Below are 22,878 nucleotides of genomic sequence, written 5' to 3' on the forward strand. Positions count from 1 at the left end.
TAATTTTGAAAAATCCTATTTTTAATGTGAAGCATGTACTTCAGTAACATTCATATTTTATGATTGATATTCTCTCAAGCTGGCATGACATGTTTTTACTTCTACCGAATCACAATTAAATATGAAACTGCAGGGAAGAACACTTTCTAAAAGAGTCAATCACAAATCATATAACTTGACAATCAATAATCAGTTTAATCTTCAAAAAAAGTGGTCAAAATCTAGTTATGTCATCAACATCACAAGACTGACACCTTCATTATTGGACCGGATTATAACGGCCAAGCGTTCACCCCACAAACCACAGCATGCACTTTAAAAGACGATTAACACCTTTAAACTACATTTTGACCAAACGCATATTAGATGTTATAATCATTATTTTTATTTTCATCTACATTTATAAATACGCCAGTAACTCTATAGCCCCATAGGGGTTGACGTCGCCCTTTTCTGGACACTGAGCAGAAAAAGCCCTTGTAGGACGAGGTGGGGTCCACAACAAGGAGATCTTAGGCCGACACACTGCTGCACAAGTCAGTAAAGAAAGAGTCCCGCTTTGTCGTGAGCGCCTCCAGGAAGTGGCGAACTCGCTCTTGGCGTTGGGCGGCGTAGTGCGACAGCGCCTCCTGCCTGCGGCCGGCGTCTGCGGGCTTGCCGTTGCGCCGCAGGTGCTCAGCGGACAAGGCGCAGGCGCGGTCCGCTTCCAGCTGCTGCAGCGCCTGGTGCTCTTGGTGGATGTCCCGTGCGTTCTGGAAAGGGAGAGTTTCTGTTACAGAATTGTGGAACGTTCGCGACTTGGAACTTGGAAAGCGACGCGATTGTGATGAAGCCCATCCCTGCTTAACGCCATCAGGATTTTGGGGGTCAAACAGTGATCAGCGAGTTCACCGATTTGCTCACAAGATGGCGCAATATATCTATTTAAACAACTTGTATATTTACCCTACCCTCGATCCCCGCCATAGCGAAAATGTGAAAAAATGTGGGACCCAAACCCCTATAAAAGGAAAAACAAGTAAAAAAAAAAAATAAATATATATCTAAAAAAAAAAAAAAAAAATTTAATCGGCAAAGGATCCATTTGTGCCGAACTGTGAGTATGCGAGGGTCCAATTCTTTTGCAAAACAGGACATTAATTCAAATTGACTGTACAGAAAATGCACAATCATAAATTAATCACAATTCAGTTACTGGTTTGGTAATGTCTGATTTAATACTAATAATTGAAAAAAAAAAAAAAAGAAGTACACAAGGATAATAAATCTATTTTCATGGAGGAATCCAGAAACTGGAGAATATTGTTTTGACGCTGAAATTCCAAGGATTCGGACAAGTTTAAAACCAAAAAATGTGTCTAAAGGAGTACTTGATCAATTAGTTGTAAAATTAATCACCGCCCCTCCAGTGTTTTGCTCATTTTAATACCAACGGAAGCAAAACCTCACCTGGATGGATTTGTAGTTGACTTGATACTGGAGAATGGCTTCACACAAGTTCCAGAAGGAATACTCGGGCCACAGCACTGACTGGAACACTAAACACGTGTGGGATGTCTGAGTAGGAAGGGAGGGGAGGGGAAGAAAAAAAATAAATCAATAGTCATCATCATCATCATAAAATATAAATAAAAAGGTCTTCGTCATCCTCACCTGCCACAGTAGGAAGTCACTGAGGCGCACTTCGCCTGAGGTTCTGATGAGAAGGTCGGGATTGGGCGAATTGTTGCTGTACAGACATTCGCTCAGCAGCGCTTCGGACACGTCACTAAGGCAAGCATGCATGCACGCACGCACACACGCGCACGCACACACACACACACACACACACACGCACGCACACACATTCAAAGTGCGTTCACTTTAGACACGCAAAACTAATTTTACTCTTGTCATATTGCACCTATACTTTTTCTGCTGTTTCATTCTTGGAATATTCTGATACATTAGAACTTTTTCTGTTAACCCATTAAGGCCTCAAGCGCCTTTCTCAACAGCTCCGCAAAACCGTCGGTCGCCTTTGGAATTACCCTTGAAAACCTGAAGTTCTCCCAGAAATCCAACACTTACAAAATGATTAATATCTCAGCCCCTGTAGCAGACAGAAACATAATTCTAAAAGAATTGAAGAGCTTTGACATGTGGCTTTCACACAGGCAGAATTTATTATTATTTACTGTATCAATCGAAGATGTAAAAATAACGTGTCAGTGCAAGAGAAGCACTATTTTAATAAAAAAAAAAAATAAATCGAGTGGTAATTACCATCCTGCATTCTGTTACAAAGACGTCAATATCGTATTTGTCTACAAACCATATCATATCACGTTCGACTGGTTCCACTGGTCGTGCACGTCGTCTGTATATCACTGCCGTTACTTTCTTATCAGAGCTCCCGGCGGTCGACGGGGTCCGCCATTAGCCTACCTACGGCTCGAAAAAATTCCATGACATCCTCCGCGGTCTCGCGACACCGTCACGTGTATATTCCGATGCATTAAATTGCCTAAGAAACGGAGAATTGGATTAAAAGTAGGACAGTGACGTATCCGCTCCCCCGGTTTGAAAGGTAGAAAGACGCAACAGCGCTCCTAGCTCTTGTAGTAGAAACGCAGTTATGCGCTCCCGGGTTAAAGAACACTTCTTGTAACATTTCTAATTATTATCGACTTTCTTTGTTAAATTGAATCTTTATTCTTGTAAAAAATAATAATAATATGACTATTCACACAAAATGACAACTTTCGAACCTAATATTTTACACAAAGCTAATATTTCTATTCTGGTAAAATGACAACTTAATTCATACAATATTTTCACTTTATACTTGTAAAAATTAGGACTTTACTCTCTTTAAATTACAACTTTTCTGTAAAATTACAACATTATTCTGATTAAAAAATGCCAACTTATTTTCCCTTGTAATATATATATATATTTTTTTTCTTTATTCAGACAATTGACAATCAAACCTCTGTCTATGTAATTGCTTTACCTGGCTTGAATCAGTCCTTGCTCCACCCCCCAGGCCATCTCTCTGACTGCGTTGGTCATTTCATAACGTGACGTGTAGGCGAAACACACATTCAAGAAACACCTGTAAAAAACAAAACCAGTGCTGTCATGACACAAAAATTCAGACTTCTTCCCACTTTCCACATACAAAAACTGGACATGCAGTATTTTACAGGAGTGGCGATTAAACAGCTTGATGCAAGCTTTTTTGGGGGAGAAAATGCACATGCTAATAATATGTGGTATTGATTCAAGTTTGATGACAATTTACTTTTAACGTCATGTACAAATAGTCGGAGTGTCTGCCCACCTATCAAGGTTGAACTTAAACAACCAAGTAAATCTTTGGTGAGCTGCACCAGACGTATTCTAGCAAAAAAATATTTATAAAAATAATTCTTAACAAAAACAATAACACATCAAAATTGTGATTTCTTTCCTCATGAAAACATCCCTTTTCTTGTGAATTTTACCCCCCAATAAGTTTCAAAACATTTTTGTCAATGTAAACAAAAAAAAGAAAAAAGACTCCACGAAGGGAGAGAGACTAAAGCGTACTTATTATGAGCTCGGGTGGCGAGCACCGCTTTGGCGATGAGTTGCTGGAGGTCCAGCGGCAGCAGGTTCAAGTCGCCTAGCACCCGGATGCAAACGCCGTGCTTCTCCAGGTTCTCCCTGCGGTTGAAAGAACAACATCAAAACAACACGTCATGCTTGGCTCATAAAACAAGCAGCGGCCACTGATTCATTGGAGAATGCATAAAAATAAAACGCATCACATGCTGCACGCTCGTCTGCATTTCCTCATCTAGAGGCCAGAGGCACAGCTTTACTCAATTATAAAGAGTAGCACTTGTCCATTTGAGGTATGACTCTGAAAGGCTCGTGAATTTTCACCAGCATTTTAAGAGATTTTTTTTTTACTGTTTTATTGTTACTATTTTTTCAATGAGCGTCAATTATACACACATTTTACTATTCGTGGGCTGGTCACAATGCCCCTGCAGTAAATAAACAACTTGTTTGGATTGGTCCATCTTCTGATCGGATCTGTGATCGTTTATCTTTTTTTTTGTTCTCACTGATCAGCTCCAAAATCTTGACCGTGTGAAGCCTATTTTAGTTTTCACTGCCACGTGAAGCTTACTGTAAAGCTGACATTAAACAGAAGAGAATTTAACATTGTTTATTTAAACACCAAAGTGTTTATCCATAACTATTTAATAACGAAGGTCTGTTTGCTTAATGATTTAAAATGCCATTTCATTTTTTCATCAAATTTGCGATATTGTACGACAACAAACGAATAACCACGATGTAGTGGAGGTTGAATGGACTGCATTCCCTGAAACACTATCACACTCCACATATATGCTCGTATACTTGTAAACTAAACATAATAAAGTTTCCACTGATGGACAGGAGACCCACCGTTCCTCTAAAAGTCTTTCAAATTTCTGTTTGGCCAGTTTCATCAGGCCGTCCACTTCGTCCTTTGTGCGCTTGAAGTTCTCGATGCTGAAGGCGTACACGGTCACCTCCTGTATGTTCAGATGCTTGCACCAGCGAAGCGTCTGGAAGAAAAGCCAGGGCTGTTCGCATTACAACAATTCCGCACATTAAAATGTCACCTTGGCTCACCTCTGCCATCTTGTTGAAGCCCTGCATGTGTCCCTCCTGGCGCTCCATGTTCTTCCTGCGCGCAAAGCGACGGTTGCCGTCCATGATGAAGGCCACGTGTTTGGGCATGGGCCCCGCCTTGGAGGGGTGGGTGGGGGTAAGGTGGGGTAAGATCGGGGGAGCACGGGTCACTTGTTAAAGCATCGAGTATACTTATGACATACACATAGTACATGTATTAAAGTCAAGTTAAGAGGAATCATACACAGAATTACAAGAATAAAGTTCAAGATTACTTAACTCATAGTAAAACATTTTTCTCACTCATCAGTCTTTTCTAATGAAATTGTGACTTTCTGAAAGCACTTTTTTCCTTGTAAAAAGTTAGACTTAAAAATAAAATTTGACTTTTTCTTCACTGAGAAAAAAAACCCCCATAATTTTGACTTGTTTGTTCTCAAATTGTACCATTTTTTTCCTGGTAAAAATGTATTTTTTGCATACCATTTTCAATGACTTTTTTTCCTCATACAAATTCTTGTTTTTCTTGTCAAAATAGTTTTTTCACTGAAAACAAATCTGACTTTTTTTTCGTCAAAATTTGGATTTTCTTTGTTGTTGAAAGTTTCACTGTCAAATTCATTTTTTTTAAAGCTTTCTCATATAACATTCAACCACATCTGAAAAAAATGCACCATTTCTTTGCCCTTCTATGAGACACACAAAAAAAAAAAGATCACGCTGGACCGTATTATCTTTCAATCCCTTCTGCTCAATCCAAGTACAGTATTCATACCTTGAGAATATTGGCAGAAATCCTCTCGAGCAGGTTTAACTCGCCCTCCTTTATCCACGACATTTTCAAGCTGCGAGGAAGTTTGTGGGTGAATCCGGGGAGAAAAATGCCCAAAAACAAATAGAAATAAGCAAATGTCTTTCTAGAGATGATGGGATTTGAGAGACAGGATTTTCCCGTGAAATATCATCCCGCTCACAACACATGCACTCAATCGAGGCAAAACTGCATGCTGGCTAAAAAAATTACCACACACAAATACGCTGACATAATGTTATCAAATGAGCACCTGTCTGCGTAAACATCAACATTCATTCAACGAGAGGAAAGAGCGCCTGTAGCCACAAAATGACCAGAAATTCCACAGAAATCACCAAGCTTCCAACTCACCGCTTTTTACGATGACGACCGCTTCCTCGTTGCAGTAGGTGACGTCAGAGCACTTCCTGTCACGTGACAGGAGCGTTTTGTCAAAATTTTGGGGAAAATACTCGCAATTAATTACATTTAAAATGCGAGAATTAATGAAAATAATAATTTACAGTATAATACAAACTGATGTACAGTACATGTATCAGTTTTCATTTGTTAAAAATATAAATCCAGTTAACATAAAAATCCCAAACTATTACCAAATAAATAAAGAAAACAAATCTGATTATAAAATAATCAACAATTAAAATGAAAAAATGCACATGTTTTGAATAGCTATAGTTCAATACATTTATCTACTTTTATTCACTAAAAAATCAAATAAACACATTTAAATAAATGTAAAACTATAAATAACAACCTAACAATAAAAATATGATGTAATCTACGGTAATAAGGGACTGGCGGGCAATAAGATTTTTATTCTCATTGCATTTTAAATTGTCAGAAAAATTACGTTAGAGTAGGTTTTACGTAGTTTACGTACACGTAATTTACGTCCAATTTAAAAACGGGTTACGTCGGGTGAACTCCTGCATTGCAATATCCCCTTCCGCCACCAGGGTACGTCAGTAAATTCTCCAGCAGTTTTGATGGTAGAGAAGAAGTTTGAGATTTTTTATTTTTTTTTATTTTTTGGGGTGGTGGGGGGACCTGAGTGGGGGCTGGCCTTTTTTGTTCGGCGGGGACGCGAGCCACAACACACCGCTCCAGGCACGCCAACGCCGCGGATCGTCGGCTCATTCCCCGGGCGGGTTGGCGGGGAGGAACACCAAAGCGACAATCATCAGCCGGAGACAAGACGGGGTCAGCGGGTAGACGAGCGGCGGACCGGCGGGCAGCTATCGCTCCCCCTTTTTTTTTTTATTAATTTTTTTTAGCCTTATAACTCATCTTGTGGCTCTTTTTTGGGGGGTGAGGGTGGAGGGCGGACAGTACAACACACCGAGGAGGGACGAAGACAACACGCCGAGAGGAGGGGGCTGGAAGTCTGCCTTCCAACCTGAAGGGGCCGGCTGTTCGGCCACACCACCCTGGATTAGCTAGCTTGTACCCGCGCGGCTAAGTGAATGGGATGGAGCCGGGACCGTCTGGCGCTGGTATGTATGTTTAAATATTATTCGCTTAAAAAAAGAACTATTGGGGATATGTTTGTGCAAGAAAAAAGCCGAGCTATGGTCTCCTGGCCTCGGCTAATTGGTGGGTGACATCCGTGTGAAGGGAGACCCAGGGAAGGAGGGGCTCTTACGCGAATTTCTCCCGATTTATAGCCGCGGACGAGCCCTCTCAAACGGTGTTGACTATCCGCTGGGGCGGGGGGTGGCCACGGAGGTCGTGGGAATGAAGCCCGCCTTGCACTGGCAGCATCTGGCTGAGCTATGGGCAGCCCTTCTCCACGATCACTGACAATTTACTAGATCTCTGTTACTGTTTTAGCTATTAAAAAAAAAAAACGATATCCAGACATATAAGTGCCAATTATACGAATTAACATGGCTTGGTTTTAGGTTAATTTAGGATTTATGGATGAGGGAGGCCCTCTGGGGCCCCCTTCAGTATCTGTGAAGTTGCCTATTGTGTGTGCGTGTGCGTGTGCGCGCGCGCGCGCGTGTGTGTGTGTGTGAAGTGTGATGATTCAAAAGAGCTGTTGTTGATAAGTGTTTAGATGGTGGTCAATTATTTAGAGCGTTTGGAACAAAAACAAATTGAAGCATAATGGGCTACTCCTTTGCTTGGTTACATTACAGGAGTGGCAGCTTGGTCAAGTGCAGTCCTTTTAATTAAGTGTGGCAATATGAACTCTTAATTTAGAACACCATTCAAATGTCCCCACAGAAAGCAATTAAGTAGTAGATATTTCACCACAAATGGTGCAGCATGTAGACAGACAATATTATAATATCCAGAGGCATATATTCTTTATCTTCTGCAAACACACAACCAATTACTGCAGTGTGCTGATCTTAGTTTTGACAGTCTTCCTCGTTTATTTATTTTGTATGTATTGTACTATCCTCTGGCAGCCACGACGCACACACTAGGAATAGCACAATGCCCATTATTATAATGAGTTACAAACATTTTATTGTTTTTTTGGTTGGGGCTGAAACTGATTAATAGCATTTTCATTCATTTCAATGAGGAATGATGATTTGAGATACATGTGTTTTGAGTCATGAACGCGATCACCAACATCATTAAACTCGTAAATGAAGGCACCACTGTAATCTGGTCCAGTGTCGCAAAGGCCCCCCCCATCGTCATTAACTGTATAGGCCAATAGGCCAATTGACACCATTTGGTGTCAATTGGACTTAACTTGTTATAAACAGAAATATTTGGCTTTCTGGGTTGCCTGCCCACCTATCAGGTGTGAAATTAAGCAACCAAGTACATTTTTTTTATCTGTTTATATCTGAAAGAGTGTCTGTAGGCGAGCCACTCCGAATGTTTTTGGATTGCGATGGAACAGTGTGGCTAATTTGCATAATACCGCCACCACGTGAGCTTCTCCGCCTGCGAATTGACAGCTAAGCTGGGGGAAGATCCACCATTTTCACTCACAGCTACAGTACAGAGAAGCACTATCATGTTAGTACCCAAGATGTAGAACTGAAGCTCCTTTTGGGTAAAAGTTAGACAGATTGAACAACCATGAAGAGTCAAGTTGTGGTGCATCAATTTTGCACTGTTTGCGTGGGGAAAAAATGTTGATTTACTTGCATAAATCAATTTTTCTTATTTGTCATGCAACTGTAAAAAGAATTTAACAGGTTTGCAAGGTGAAAACGAAACAGTATCTCTTACTTGGATAACACGTGACTTGAATGTGAGTCTGCTTACTTCCTGTAACTTCTTTTGATCGTCTCTGCTCCATCTTTTGGAATTAGAGGGCTAAAAAGTCAAAGAAACAGCAAACTACTTAAACCTTTTCATCGAATTCTGCTCTCGAGAGGTAACCTGAGGCGCCGCATGAAAATGTTACGTCTTGCGCAATGTCTACTCTGACAGTGCTCCATCTTTTGGTGTGACAATAAAAGCAAATTAAAAGCCGAACATGCAGCGGGAAATTGTGTCAGGGCGTGCTCTTTTGGGAAGAAAACTGTGGCCCAAAAACCCAAAGGAAAAAAAAAACCCACTAACAGGTATTATTTTATTGCCCGCTGAACTGAGCTCTCGAGCTCTAAAACACAAATTAATGATACTTATATCCAATATAGACACTGGAAAACAGCAGAAAAGTGTCAGTCTCACGTCGGATAAAAAGCAGAGGAATAAAAATGTGACTTTAAACAAGTTTTAAAAATGGCCAGACTGGGGGCTTGCCTAACATTTAATGGAAGGTCATTCCAGAGGGAAGGACTGGAAACAGAAAAGGCCTGATGCCCTCTGAGGCTCCGCTTAGTCCTCGACACCTCCAGTACGTAGGGGTGGAGATGCTCCGAGAGATCCGCTGGGGCGAGGCCATTTAAAGATTTGAAAACAAATAGAAGCATCTTAAAATAAACCTTAAAATGCACTGGGAGACAGTGAAGGTTAGGCCAGAATTGGTGTTGTATGCTCCCTCTTTCGAGCTCCAGTTGGGAGGCGAGCAGCAGCATTTTGGACCAACTGGCCGACTCCAAATAAATTGCATTACAGTAATCTAGCCAAGACGTAACAAAGGCATGGCTTGCCTAGATCAAATTTTAAAGGGAAGTCAACAACAACAAAAATCTTTACAATAATATTGTAGGTACAATGCGCCCCGCCCCCTACTAGAAGAAGACGGTATTCTGATTAATGCTACATTTGTGGAATATGAATTCAGCAGAAAAAAACATCTGATTTTATCCATCTCACAGGGTGGTCATTTTGTCACTTGCTGTCGACTGAAAATGACATTTCAAAGTTTTTACGAAAAATTAACAAATTGGTTGCCTTTGACTTCAACTGCCTCAATTTATGTATTTTCCGAGTTAAGAGCCCTCACATGTGAGCAGGGAGAACAACGTAATTTGCAATGATGGAATTGATCATTTTGGACTAATTGTGTTAAGAAAAAGGCAGTCCACACGCCCATTGTTCATCCTTTGATGCTCATTGAACTGACGGAACATCAAAGGCATGTAGCCCAGTGCCCACATTTGTGTTATGTGAAGATGCTAGCAAGTTAGCCAGCACGGTCATGCTGTGACGTCCCACTGTTGTCGTCGCACCGCACGGGAACTATTGTCTCGGGACGCCGGGGAGATCTGGCTCTGATTCACACCATCTGCCTTCACTGGCAAGGGGGTGCGAGGCGTGTGCCTGCGTGCGTGCGTGTTAGCGCGTGGCCATCATGAGTCTTGAATCTGCCTTTGTGCTGTGTATCTGTGTACACTGGCAGGCTAATGTGTTTGACGTTTTTTGCAGCATGTGTACGTACTGTATTTGTGTAACATGCTACCTTTTCATGTCTAGCGAGAAGCAGTGAGGTAGTCAGCGGCAAGTGTGAGATGCTATTATGCTAACGCGGGACTTTGTCTTTACTCCGAGCAGACAGATTAGGTTACAGAAGTTGAATCGAAGTCTTTTGTTCACCAAAAGGTTGGTGAACGCAGGCTCCAGAATAGTCCTGTCAAGCCAATGGGAATGAGAATCCTAACTTTGTAACACGCACACTATTTTTTTCCGGATATTTTTGTATTTTTCATGTTACGTGTTTTATTTTTGTAATGTTTTAGTATTGTTTTCCAGAGGCGTGGGTATTTTTAGTCATTTTGTATTATTATAATTATGCATTTTTTTCCTATTATTTTTATTTTTTTATGTATCCATTTACTATATTTCCGTTTTGTATTTTCCTTTTATTTTACATATGAACAGATTTTTACATTTTTTTTATTCATTTTTGTATATATTTCCAATATTTTTTGTATTTTACTTTTTTAAACATATTTTTAATACATTTTTCCTAGTATTTGTTTAATTTTCTCTTAAATATTTTATGTCAAAATTGATCAACAACTAATCAATTATCAAATTAATCTACAACTATTTTAGTAATCAAGTTATCATTTAAGAGTCATTGTTTGACTTAAATTGTGCAAAACCTCTGACTTTGGCTTCTCAATGAGTAATTATGCTCTGATTTCTGTATACCTCCTCCATGAAAGCAGACTGATTATCTTTTGTGTTTGATCAAAGTAAGACATTTGCAACCATCTGCTTTTAGTTTGCAAAACAACGTCACGCTTTCTCATGAAATACTGCCAAATTGTTGTTCAATTGTTTTTTTAATGACTAAATAATACTAAATGAACAATAATTGGCTAATAAAAAATATTATAAAAATATTCTTGTATTTTCCGTTTTTCATATTTTCCCCAGTATTTTAAATTATGCAATTTTTAGTATTATATTCCACTATTTTTGCACATTTGCCCAATATTTGTGTTTTTTCTAATGTAGTGTGTTTTGTATTTTATTTTTTCCTGTTTGTATAATCAACATCTAATATTTATTTATGTTTATTTATCTATGTATTTATTTAATTTGAATATCTAATATTTGTGCGATATTTTTCTAATACCATCATAGCGACTGTACATGCACGCGCACATCCTCATGTGTCATGTGAGCGTTCCTGTTTTACCTTGCGGAAATCCCTTGCAGCTATTAAAAGAAGGGCTTTTCCAGGTCGGCCTGATGTGGGAACATGTACCATGCAGGACCCAAGAGGCCAAGGTCTTGGCTCCTCCTCCCATCCAACAGGCGCCCCCAACCTCCCCTCACGCACACACCCACGCACACAGGTCTTCTGATATCCATGACAATGCCGTGTTGCTGTGGCGTCTCCATGGTGAGGCTGGGAATGCCGAGGCGAGGGTTGGTGGGGGGGGGGGTTCTCCCGTGTTTGTGAGGGCACTCCCCTCCGTCAAGCCACCCGGTGTTGTTTATGTGTGCCTCAGACGGACGAGCAGGGCAGCTGGGGTCTTTGTTGTTGATGGTGGGGCGAGAGGGATGGCGGGGGTTCTCTGGGGACCTGAGGGGTTAAGACATGGGGGCCCCTTCGCAAGTAGGAGTTACTGGTAAACCTCGCACCCCAGATGCATTGACGCTGACATGATTTTCTTTCTGTTCAACTTTCATGTTTTGTGTGCAGTCACCGCCGCTCCGCCCACATGCAGTGACGAAAGCTTGATTTATTTCCCCCCCCCCCCCCCCCCCCCCCCCCGCAGATTAACGTCACCAGTGTGTCTAGTATAATAAATTCAAATTTGGTAGCAGTTGGACTAACTCTCAAGCACAAGTTCCTATTTGAAGGATCCTTGGAAATGACAAACTGGCTCTAAAACTATTCGGGTCTTTTGGGGGGGATGGATTCCGAATCTTTTATGTCAGTTGACTCATGATAAATATGCTTACTAAATTTCATATTGCAAAGTAAAATTGGCTTTGGGCGTTGAATTTTGGAGTGGAGGTATTAGAATTTCATTTTTTTACATCGAGTCATCATACTTCGCTTACGTCACTTCCATATTCTGGGTACACGAAATGACAAAAACTCAAAGTGTTGCAATTTAGCATCACCCATCTGGCAGCAATCCGATGAAATGACGAGTTTGTCTTTGAAGGACCAAAATCACCCAATAACATTCACCCGCTTAAAACCAAAATGACAGACAGACTTCAAGTGTCTTTTCTGGCGTGTTTTTTTTTGTGACATTTTGTGAGTCTAGTCATGATAGCGAAGTGCGGCTGTCTTTGGGGGCTGAATTTTAAAGTGGAGGTATTGCAGAGTTATTCGACTTCACAAAATGACCTTAAAATGGCTGCTTCAGACTAAAATGGCTCTTGCGAGACTTTTGTGGGTCTTCTCATGATAGACATGCTAACCAAATTTCATTTTGCTTAAAAACCTGTCTTTGGTGGCTGAATTTTGGAGTGGAGGTATCATTTCATGTCTTTTGGTGAGCCAAAACGATCCTGAAATGGCTGTTTCAAACCATATGGCAGAGTTCCTGCATCTTTCCTGACGAGGCTTATTTTGACTTTTTTTGTGGCTCTACACATCATGATACAAATGTCAACCAAATGTCATGCTTCTAAGGGAAAATGGCTTGGGCGGGCTGAATTTTTAAGTTAAACTTTGAGGGCCGCCTAGAAACTTTATTCTTAGAATTTCGGATTTTACGATGAGTCATCGATTTTTGCAGTGATGAAAATATTGTTTTTGCAGTGCAGCGTCAGCCATGTGTCGTCAAATTTGGTAGCAATTGGGCAATCTCTCTTGGACGAGTTCATCTTTGAAGGATCCTTGAAAACGACCAAATTGACTGTATAATGCGCGCTTCAAACCAAAATGGCCGACACCTGTGTCTTTTCAGACATTGATTCCCGAGACGTCTGTGTGAGTCGACTTGTAATTGACGTGTACCAAATTTCATGTTGCCAAGTGCAGCTGGCCTCGGAGACGGACTTTTGGGGTGGAGGTATTAGAATTTTGCATCGAAGAGTCATCAGACCGTGCGTTGACTAAATCACCCGCCTGTCTAATAAAAAAAATTGGTAGTGATCACTGATCACAGACATAATCTTGTCTTGACCCCTGGAAACCACAAAAAACGACCATCGAATTAGTTCAAACTCAGCAGCAGTCGGGACAAAATCTTCACACGGCTTCTCCTACTAATTTGTCCTCAGTGCCCATGGGGGTCTTCCCCCCACCCCTGCAGCAGGTGTTCCACGCCCCGCGTCGGCCAGGAATGGGCACCGTGGGCAAGCCCATCAAGCTGCTGGCCAACTACTTTGAGGTGGAGATCCCCAAGATGGACGTCTACCACTACGAGGTGGACATCAAGCCGGACAAGTGCCCGCGGCGGGTCAACAGGTAGGCCACAAACGACTGTTGTTCCCTGTGCTATGGCATCTCATCTGACGCCACCCTGCGCCACACGTATTTGATGCCATGACCTCGACAACTGAGCAGATGTGGCATCTGTAAAGCGTCCAAAATGTTCAACATTGACCTGAAAAAGTAGCAAGTGTAATTGTCTTAGTTCAGGCAGAAAGAGATCCATACTGTCAGCTCAGTCTGGAGGCAGACACAGCCCTACTTCAACAGAAAGGATTTTAGGTAAGGCATCAAGCCAAGGTCACAGTTTGACGTTAGGGTTCCAAGCCGAAGTTAAGGTTTTATGGCTAGGTTAGAGTTTCAAGTTACGGTTTTAAAACAGGATTAGGGGTTCAAGTTAGGGATTCAAGACAGGGTTAGGGTTTCAAAGTAGGATTTCGAGCCAGTGTTAGGGTTTCAAATTAGGGGTTCAAGCCATTGTTAGGGTTTCGAGTTAGTGTTTCAAGGTAGCGTTTTTTTTTGTCTGGGTTAGGCTTTCAAACTAGGGTTAGGGTTTCAAGTTAGGGATTGAAGACAGGGCTAAGGTTTCAAGCTAGCATTATATTTTTTTCTGGGTTAGGCTTTCAAGACAGTGTCATGGTTTCAAAATAGGGTTTCAAGTTAGCATTAGGATTTCAAATTAATATTTCACGTCAGTGTTGGGATTTCAGGTCAGGATTTGAGTTTCAAGCCAGTGCCAGGGTTTCAAAGTAAGGTTTCACGTCAGTGTTTGGGTTTAAATTTAGGGTTTCAAGTTTGGATTTAAAGCCAAGCTTAAGGTTTTCGAATTCATGTTTGTGTTTTTTAAATGAGGTTTTCAAGTCATTGTTAGGATTTCTAGCCTTTGCAGATTTTTGTAACTTTGCGAAGCTATTTGTTTTCTTCTTTTAGAAGTCTTCGAAAAAAAATGACGACAAAAGGAATGCAGGCAAGATGACATGAATCATGATCATTCATGTCATCTTTGCCAATTAAAGGGAAAAAAGGAGCTGTCTTGTTTGAGATTTGTCAAGTTTCTGACTCAAATGGCGGTAAACAAACATGAAAGCAAATGAGGGCATAATCTGCTGACGGTTTTGTCTTGAGGTCTCTTGAAAGTTCTTTCCCATTTCAGCCATCTTCTTTGTCTGTTGTAGACGGGAGGGGGGGGGGGGGGGAGAAACACATGTTTGAGCCACAACAATTACTACAGTTTCTCACAGCGTTAAATTTTGTGTTTCAAGCCAGAACTACAGTTCTTTTGAACCCATTTGAAGACTCTCCGGATGTGGCCGTTCCCTAAAAGGATAATCATGATGGACTGTTTCATAACCTGCTATTTCAGGTGGACTGGTTGTGACTGTTCTTTGAACAAGCTAGTTAAGGTGGACAGGATGTGGTGAATTCTTTACAAGAAAATAATGATACATCTGTTTTTGAACATGCTCATTAAGCTGACTGTTTGTAGTAGGGATGGGCGAGTACCGAGACCGTATGGCATGTCCATATCCGGTCCTTGAGGGCCGCTGCCTTGCGTGTTTTTTATGTCTCTCTACTCCAACTCACCTGATTCAAATAATCAGTTGACCGACTAACCCAAGATATGGATGTTTCGTAAGGAAAGAATGTTCTATGCAGGCCCACTAGTTGAAACACAGCATTCAGATTAATATTGTGTTTGTGGAATAGAAGTAAAATCCACCCGTTTTCGACCAAGTTTTTGCTACTTGCTGTAGATGGAAAATATCACAGTTGCTCAGGGCTCAGGTAATGACCAATCATGGCTCTGCTTCAGAAAAGAGGTGAGCCGTGATTGGTCGTTATCTGAGCCCTGAGCAACTGTGATGTCATTTTCAGTCGACAGAAGTGACAAAATGGCCGCCCTCAGAGATGGCTCAAAACGGGTGGATTTTGCTGCTGAACTCATATTCCACAAACGCAATATTAATCAGAATGATTATACGATGACGTATAATTGCGTCATGACGTCCGGGCATGGCCGTTTCATTCGGGTTATTCAAATGTGGAGGGAAACTCTCTCCACTAAAACTATGTAAACGGGCTATTCCGAATGACTCAGAAATCGGAATTTTGACTTTAACCCAAATATTGACTGCATGTGAAGTCAATGTAAACCGGATGGGGCTATTCCCTGACGAGATAATTAAGATGGACAGATGGACTGTTCCTAACTGAGCCAATTAAGATGGAATGAAGGTTGCTGTTCATCAATTAGGGTGGACCGGATATGCGTGTTCTGTAACGTGCTAATTAATGTAGGCCGGATGTGGCTGTCCTATGACACCAGATTTATGTAAACGAGCCAAATTGAGCAGTTCTTCAACTTGCTATTTACGGTGGACTGGAGGACTTATGAGGTCTTCTCAGTGCGCCTTCGTTAATTTCTGCAACACTTTCAACTGAGGACACAAGAAAGTAGCACGACCCCCCCCCCCCCCCCCCCCCAAAAAAAAACTTTGTGTCCTTCCTCTAAAAGGCCAGAAAGCCTTTGAGCTTCACTCCCTCTTGACTCGAGGGTTTTGAGATAAAGGCTACCCAGAAGGTATCCAAAGATCATGCCCTTTGACCTGCGCCCTTCCCCCCTTTCTCGTCATGAAAAGTGGCCTCTTGCCGCGCCCCCCACTCCCTCTGCGTTTTTGTCCTCTGTTCCCCCCACCTCCTCCCATGACCATGACAGCTGCATCACACACAATCGATAATTCCGTCATCTCGCGTCACAATGGGGCGCTGCGATCAAGGGGATGGCTTTAACTCGCGGAGCGTCATGGGTGGCGCATGTTAACGTTTTTTTGGGGTTTGTTTCGTGACCTCCCCGCAGGGAGGTGGTGGAGTACATGGTGCAGCACTTCAAGCCGCAGCTCTTTGGCGACCGCAAGCCCGTGTACGACGGCAAGAAGAACATCTACACGGTGCTGGCGCTGCCCATTGGCAGTGAGAAGGTACGCACGTTGAGTGTGATGCCATAACGCATTACCGCAACACCCATGAATGGTTATTCAATCAACCAGGGATTAGGGACTGAGCCCAACCCCAAAAAGTGAAACTGCAAGCTACTGACACCTAACTTGAATACATTGATTTTTCCATGGCGTTTTCATATTTTTTGTCTGAATGGCGAAAATGAAACTGTGTATATAGATGCACACACAGCAAAGAAATCCAGATCTGAGTCGCAAAAATCTAAAAATAGAATCCATAAAAGTGTGATACAGCCTTCGTATTTGCATATTTTGACTCTCTCACTCCAGGTGGATTTCGAGGTCACCATCCCAGGTGAGGGCAAGGACAGAATCTTCAAGGTGTCCATCCGTTGGCTGGCCAAGGTGTCGTGGCGCTTGCTGCAGGAGACGCTAGTCAGCGGGCGGCTGCAGGTGCCCCTCGACTCGGTGCAAGCCCTGGACGTGGCCATGCGCCACTTGGCCTCTATGAGGTACGCCTTTGACATTGCACCATATGGCGGAACCCCGAAGTTGATGCTGTACCGGTACTGTTTATTTCCTCATAGGAAATAATGCGACTAAAATGGTTTAATTCCAAGTAGGGCTGTAACCAGCGGTTTTAAGACTCGATTAATCTGTTGATTGTTTTTTTTTTTCAATTAATTGATAAATGGGTTGATAAGCTTTTTTATTTCCATCCCTTTATTCAAAAACAACCAACCACTATTCTATGGTATCACACAAGGCATTGGACATTATGGTGACAAATGATGTGTGATGTCCCATGTGACGACATGACGATAAGACATGAAGTCATGCTGACTCATTTTTCTTCCTCGCGCACCCGTGCACACAATTCATTGTATTTGTCAACTCCTCCATTTTTTAGGTACACTCCAGTGGGCCGTTCATTCTTCTCCCCGCCCGAGGGATACTACCACCCTCTGGGCGGTGGCCGGGAGGTGTGGTTCGGCTTCCACCAGTCTGTGCGGCCCGCCATGTGGAAGATGATGCTCAACATCGATGGTGAGGAGTGACAAAGCCCTGACTTCCAAAAGTTCTATTTAACCCAAAAAAAAAAAAGAAAAAAAAGTACAGCGGGTCTGCATTCCTCACTATTGTTCTCTGGCTCCCTCCAGTGTCCGCCACTGCCTTCTACAAAGCCCAGCCTGTCATCGAGTTCATGTGTGAGGTTCTGGACATCCGCAACATAGACGAGCAGCCCAAAACGCTGACCGACTCGCAGCGGGTTCGCTTCACCAAGGAGATCAAAGGTGGGGGATTTTTAAACTCCAACTGGCGCAAATAATTCGTAAATATCTAGTAGTGTCAGGTCTCGTGTACCCCACTTCTCCAGGCCTCAAGGTGGAAGTGACCCACTGTGGGCAAATGAAGAGGAAGTACCGCGTATGCAATGTCACTCGACGTCCTGCCAGCCATCAGACGTAAGTGGCGTGATGATGATGATGATGATGATGATGATGATGATGATGATGATGCAGATGCATGCCATGCCTCACTGCAACCACAATACAGTCATTTAAAGAGACGCCGTCCACATTAGGTCATTATAGGCTCATCTTTGTTAGTCATCCACCAAATGGAACAAACATGAGGCACACCTGCACAATTCAGTGAGTTTCAGTAGAAGGGCTGGATCTAAATGTTGCCGTTTTTTTTTTTTTTTAAAGCCCTCTTCATACGTTTTTGTGTCAATATGACCTGTGTTAATATTAGAAAAAACAATCTGATGGCTTCGCTCCTTTTTGGGGAGTATTTTGACCATGTTTCCCTTTCTTCAAATAAATGCTTTCAACGTTTGTATTTGGTATTTGTGAGTAACTGTATGTTGTCAGTAATTGATTTGAAAAATGGCAATTTTGATTTTAATCAAGCAAACCACTGATAATGTTGCTGTCATTGAATTATTGTATGTTATATATTGACCAAGCATTGACAAAAGGTGCTGAAGGAGGCTACAGGTGTTCTTTTTGTTTTGTTTTTTTATGGTTAAACATAAAGCGGGTCACATTGACCTGTGAAAATTTTTGGTGTACAGGAGAATTAATCTCCCTGCTAGTGTCTCACTACGAGCGAATGTTGCAGGTCAAAATTTACCAGTGTTAATATTCAAAAAATGGATTTGAGGAAAATCTCCTGCTAGCCTAGGTCTTTTTTCCTTCCTGTGATGTATACAGTATATATATTTTACATGTTATATTAATCCTCCTGTTATGTTTCTTTTGTACCAATGTGTGACCCGCTATATATTTAAACATAAACGCTTTTTTTTTTTTATCGGAACACAACCTGATCTTCTAAACTAAGGCCTTAATTTTCCTCCAAGGTGACACAGTCCCTTCAATCTGTGGTTGCTGCTATTTTAGCATCGGATCTTGGAACGGGCAAAGCCACCAGCAATCTTTCAGTGGTGCACATTTTTTTCTTAGGAACATTTTCAAATATTGTGATATAATATACTGAGCACATATCGCTCACTGCTCATGACAAATTTGGTAAATGGGAGGTAAAAAATTTGATTGAATTGGCCTTAAAAAAATAATTATTTAGCATACCATTAGATGTTGGGTGGACATTTTTTTTTGCAACCTGGGACCATTACAGTTCTTCATTTCAGTTCTTCCAGGGCCATAAAAATGTTGTGTGTCTATCTTGCAGGTTCCCCCTCCAGCTTGAAAGTGGGCAGACTGTAGAATGCACTGTTGCCCAGTACTTCAAGCAGAAGTACAACCTGCAGCTAAAATACCCCCACCTGCCCTGCCTGCAGGTGGGGCAGGAGCAGAAGCACACATATCTGCCCCTAGAGGTGAGGAAGCGTATCACATGGTGATGATGTTCCCTTCATGAGCAGATTTGATAACTTCTCCGCTCAAAATGTGCCAGGTGTGTAACATCGTGGCGGGCCAAAGATGCATCAAGAAGCTGACGGATAATCAGACGTCCACCATGATCAAAGCCACCGCTCGCTCAGCACCCGATAGACAGGAAGAGATCAGCAGGCTGGTGAGTTCAACCGCTCTCCACCTGTACTTCGATTTCTATCTAGTGAAAAGCTACGAGTTAGTGATGCCCCGCCCTTCCACAAAATTTCCTGTTAAACAGTACAATGGCCTGCACTTAAGGCGGAAAGCCAGTCGGCAGCTGGCTCGAGAAGCTAGCATGTAAAAAGAAGTTGAACAATAATTTGTCAATTCTCGTACATGCTATGAAAAGGGTTGAATGAATAACAATTAAAGTTGCGAGTAGTGAAAAATGGGCCTTCACAGCACTTTTTGATGGCGAATCTTTGAAGTGATCAACAAACTTTTTTCCTACTGCAACTTTAGCAATGTACCCAAAATGGTCGCTTCAAACCAAAGTGTCTTTCTGTTCAATTTCAGGCATGGGTCCAAGTTGAGACTTTATCATGCGCAAATTTATGATATAAATGTCTCATGAATGTACATTGATGAAATTATGTCTTGGAGAAAAAAAAATCACCTCTCCAACATTCTTTGCAACAATTGTTATGTCATTTGCTTCCACCTGGGGATAATTTGGCCAAATGTGAGCCCTGGAATTCTCCCCATAATGGGATAGACGATCACATGTGTTGGGGGCTGACTTTTTTTTTTTCTTCTTAATATTCTATTTGAGTTTTGGTTCTCTTTTGCAGATGAAGAACGCCAACTTCAACCTTGACCCATACATCCAGGAATTTGGCATCAAGGTGAAGGACGACATGGCTGAGGTGACGGGCAGAGTCCTCCCAGCCCCGATCCTGCAGTATGGAGGACGGGTAAATGTTTCCACAACAACCTGGTGTATGACTTTGAATCTGAAAACTGTATCGTGAGCATGTTTTGGGTGTGTCCCGTCACAGAATCGAGCCATAGCCACCCCCAATCAGGGCGTGTGGGACATGCGGGGTAAGCAGTTCTACAACGGCATTGAGATTAAAGTGTGGGCCATCGCCTGCTTTGCCCCACAGAAGCAATGCAGAGAGGAGGTGCTTAAGTAAGTGCCAATGTTCGCCTAACCCCCATTTACGCTGCCCGATTAAGCGGGAATGAATGAGTTTTAAATGGGTAACCGGTTAGCCAGTCTGCATATTGAGTGTCGTTGTAATGCACTGGCGCTATCGTTTCCCACTTGCATTAAAACACTTTGTAACTAGCAACGGTAGGCTAATTAAATTAGTTATCATTGCTACGTTACCATGTCTTGGTGATCGTAGGTGTGCTGTTTTAGTTCACATTGTACTTAATCATCCAATGATCCCAAACTTTCGGGGGCCGTATCGGAGACTTAACAGAGAAGTGAGAACAAATTACCTAATAAATGATCACTTTGTCCTCTAAGGAACTTCACGGACCAGCTCCGCAAGATCTCCAAAGATGCTGGCATGCCCATCCAGGGCCAGCCGTGCTTCTGCAAGTACGCTCAGGGAGCGGACAGCGTGGAGCCCATGTTCAGACACCTGAAGAACACCTACTCGGGGCTGCAGCTCATCATCGTCATCCTGCCGGGCAAAACCCCCGTCTACGGTAAGATGACAACGTCATCTTAGCTCGATGTGAGCTGTTTAAGCTGACTCCGTATCTCCGTATTCAGCCGAGGTGAAGCGCGTGGGAGACACTCTGCTGGGTATGGCTACGCAGTGCGTCCAGGTGAAGAACGTGGTGAAGACGTCCCCGCAGACCCTGTCGAACCTCTGCCTCAAAATCAACGTCAAGCTGGGTGGCATCAACAACATCCTGGTGCCGCACCAAAGGTAGTAGCCCATTATATTGGAATGTTAAAGGAGACATGCTGGACAGTATTATGCATCCAACCATCCATTTTTAATGGCATGTGGCATCATTTGGGTTGCAGGTGAGCTAGAGTTAGGGTTGGGCGATTCTGGAAAAATAATAATCAAGATTGCGTTGATTGAGATTGAAATCACAATTAATAAAAACACCTATTCATCAAAACGTAAATATTCAACTGCCAAAACTTCACTACCATACTCCAAACTACTATCATAGCCTCATGTCCATTCATCCCTGTATGTTGAACACAAAAACCGATTTTCCTTAATATGGCGCCCTTTAACTTGCGTATGGATGGATTCGTTTTATTTTTCGAGCTTTTGTTTGCTCCTTCAGGTCAGCGGTGTTCCAGCAGCCTGTTATCTTCCTTGGAGCTGATGTGACGCACCCCCCTGCTGGAGATGGCAAGAAACCCTCCATCACTGCCGTAAGTGTCAACGCAGAGTGAAAAGGAAGGTGTTTGCAGAGCGATACTGACTCCTAGTGGCGGTTTACGCGTACTGCGGGAACTTAATAAGCACCGTCTTTGTTTTCATCAAATTTTCAATATTCCATTTCCGTTGCTGTGGTCAACGTTTCCTTTTTGCTGCCACAAAAATCTATTGAAAAAGTATTTGTGGCACTGATCCATTTGATGTGAGCCGTCAAAGTCTTGCATGATTTATTGACGCGAGACGACTTCTGACTCAATTTCCGAGAATAGGGAGCAATTATCAGATGTTGCATGCACTCCCCTCCAAAAAGCATTCAAACATTGAGGCCATTTCCTTGAACCCACCCATTTACCCAAATTTTTCACCCATAGATAGATATGTCTCTGATTTTCATGTGTATTACACTTCTTTGCAAAAGTAGTCTGCCCAGGAAAAACTGCCAAATCTGACATTCAATGCCATTTATTGTTTGAAATTTATGTAATATACTTTTCATTCACATGTTCCAATACTTAAACTCACATGTAAATAAAAGGTTCCCTCTTTTTAAGCTGAGGCATAGCAAGAAATAAAAAGGAAAGTGAGGAAGGTGTCGGTAAGGTGATCAAAAGAAACAAATGTCTCATCACACTGAGTCACGTTGAAAAATTGCAATGACGTCAACCCCTCAACCGCCGCTGACCTCAGCCATGCTGCGATTGGTTGCCGTGTTGCCTAGCGATGGTGACAGATGCTTGAATCACATGTTGGGGTGAGGGAGCGTGAGGGGGTAAAAAAAAGACAATTCTAGAATGATTTGCAAGGAAATCATCGTTCTGGATCAATGGGGCAAAGTATGAAAGCCTGCAAGCCACTTCTGGCCCACCAAGCATTTGCATTAACAAGAGTCCTGCAATATTTGTTGCATTAATAAAGCCACCCAAATTGTATTTAGTCATTTATTTCAATAAATAACTGGTTAAATGATCAA

At 42.1% G+C, this 22,878-nt stretch overlaps 2 protein-coding genes and 1 long non-coding RNA gene across 5 annotated transcripts in view; 1 reads left to right on the forward strand and 2 right to left on the reverse strand.

Annotated features, from left to right (window-relative positions):
- On the reverse strand, positions 1-8,737 carry dhdds (dehydrodolichyl diphosphate synthase). Of its 2 annotated transcripts, XM_086037417.1 has the most exons (10): positions 8,672-8,737; positions 5,822-5,877; positions 5,432-5,501; positions 4,657-4,773; positions 4,447-4,589; positions 3,574-3,690; positions 2,996-3,097; positions 1,654-1,768; positions 1,450-1,557; positions 1-752 (listed from the first exon to the last, which is right to left on the reverse strand). In XM_086037417.1, the coding sequence occupies exons 3-10, from the start codon at positions 5,492-5,494 to the stop codon at positions 513-515; spliced, it is 1,005 nt and encodes a 334-aa protein (XP_085893543.1). In that variant the 5' UTR covers positions 5,495-5,501; positions 5,822-5,877; positions 8,672-8,737; the 3' UTR covers positions 1-512. The 2 variants fall into 2 exon arrangements, with proteins under 2 accessions (XP_085893543.1, XP_085893542.1); XM_086037416.1 differs by lacking the exons at positions 5,822-5,877; positions 8,672-8,737 and adding an exon at positions 5,721-5,817.
- ago1 (argonaute RISC component 1) overlaps positions 6,515-22,878 on the forward strand; it is a 21,104-nt gene continuing 4,740 nt past the window's right edge. Inside the window, exons 1-14 of one of the 2 annotated variants that reach the window (XM_086037414.1) lie at positions 6,515-6,963; positions 13,532-13,718; positions 16,540-16,660; positions 16,970-17,151; positions 17,550-17,686; positions 17,800-17,934; positions 17,994-18,105; positions 19,340-19,487; positions 19,565-19,684; positions 20,337-20,459; positions 20,544-20,677; positions 21,023-21,207; positions 21,275-21,434; positions 21,811-21,901. In XM_086037414.1, coding sequence (XP_085893540.1) covers positions 6,939-6,963; positions 13,532-13,718; positions 16,540-16,660; positions 16,970-17,151; positions 17,550-17,686; positions 17,800-17,934; positions 17,994-18,105; positions 19,340-19,487; positions 19,565-19,684; positions 20,337-20,459; positions 20,544-20,677; positions 21,023-21,207; positions 21,275-21,434; positions 21,811-21,901 — 1,860 coding nt within the window. In that variant the 5' untranslated portion in view covers positions 6,515-6,938. The remainder of the gene's footprint in view (positions 6,964-13,531; positions 13,719-16,539; positions 16,661-16,969; positions 17,152-17,549; positions 17,687-17,799; positions 17,935-17,993; positions 18,106-19,339; positions 19,488-19,564; positions 19,685-20,336; positions 20,460-20,543; positions 20,678-21,022; positions 21,208-21,274; positions 21,435-21,810; positions 21,902-22,878) is intronic. The other variant, XM_086037415.1, reaches the window with a different exon arrangement.
- Positions 17,298-22,878, reverse strand: part of LOC147143130 (uncharacterized) — a 27,236-nt gene continuing 21,655 nt past the window's right edge. Inside the window, exon 3 of the long non-coding RNA XR_015087774.1 lies at positions 17,298-18,179. This is a non-coding gene — a long non-coding RNA (uncharacterized LOC147143130). The remainder of the gene's footprint in view (positions 18,180-22,878) is intronic.

This window comes from Filicampus tigris, chromosome 8 (genome assembly GCF_054856515.1).
Source record: "Filicampus tigris isolate MCC_2025a chromosome 8, RoL_Ftig_1.0, whole genome shotgun sequence".
NCBI classification, from domain to species: Eukaryota; Metazoa; Chordata; class Actinopteri; order Syngnathiformes; family Syngnathidae; genus Filicampus; species Filicampus tigris.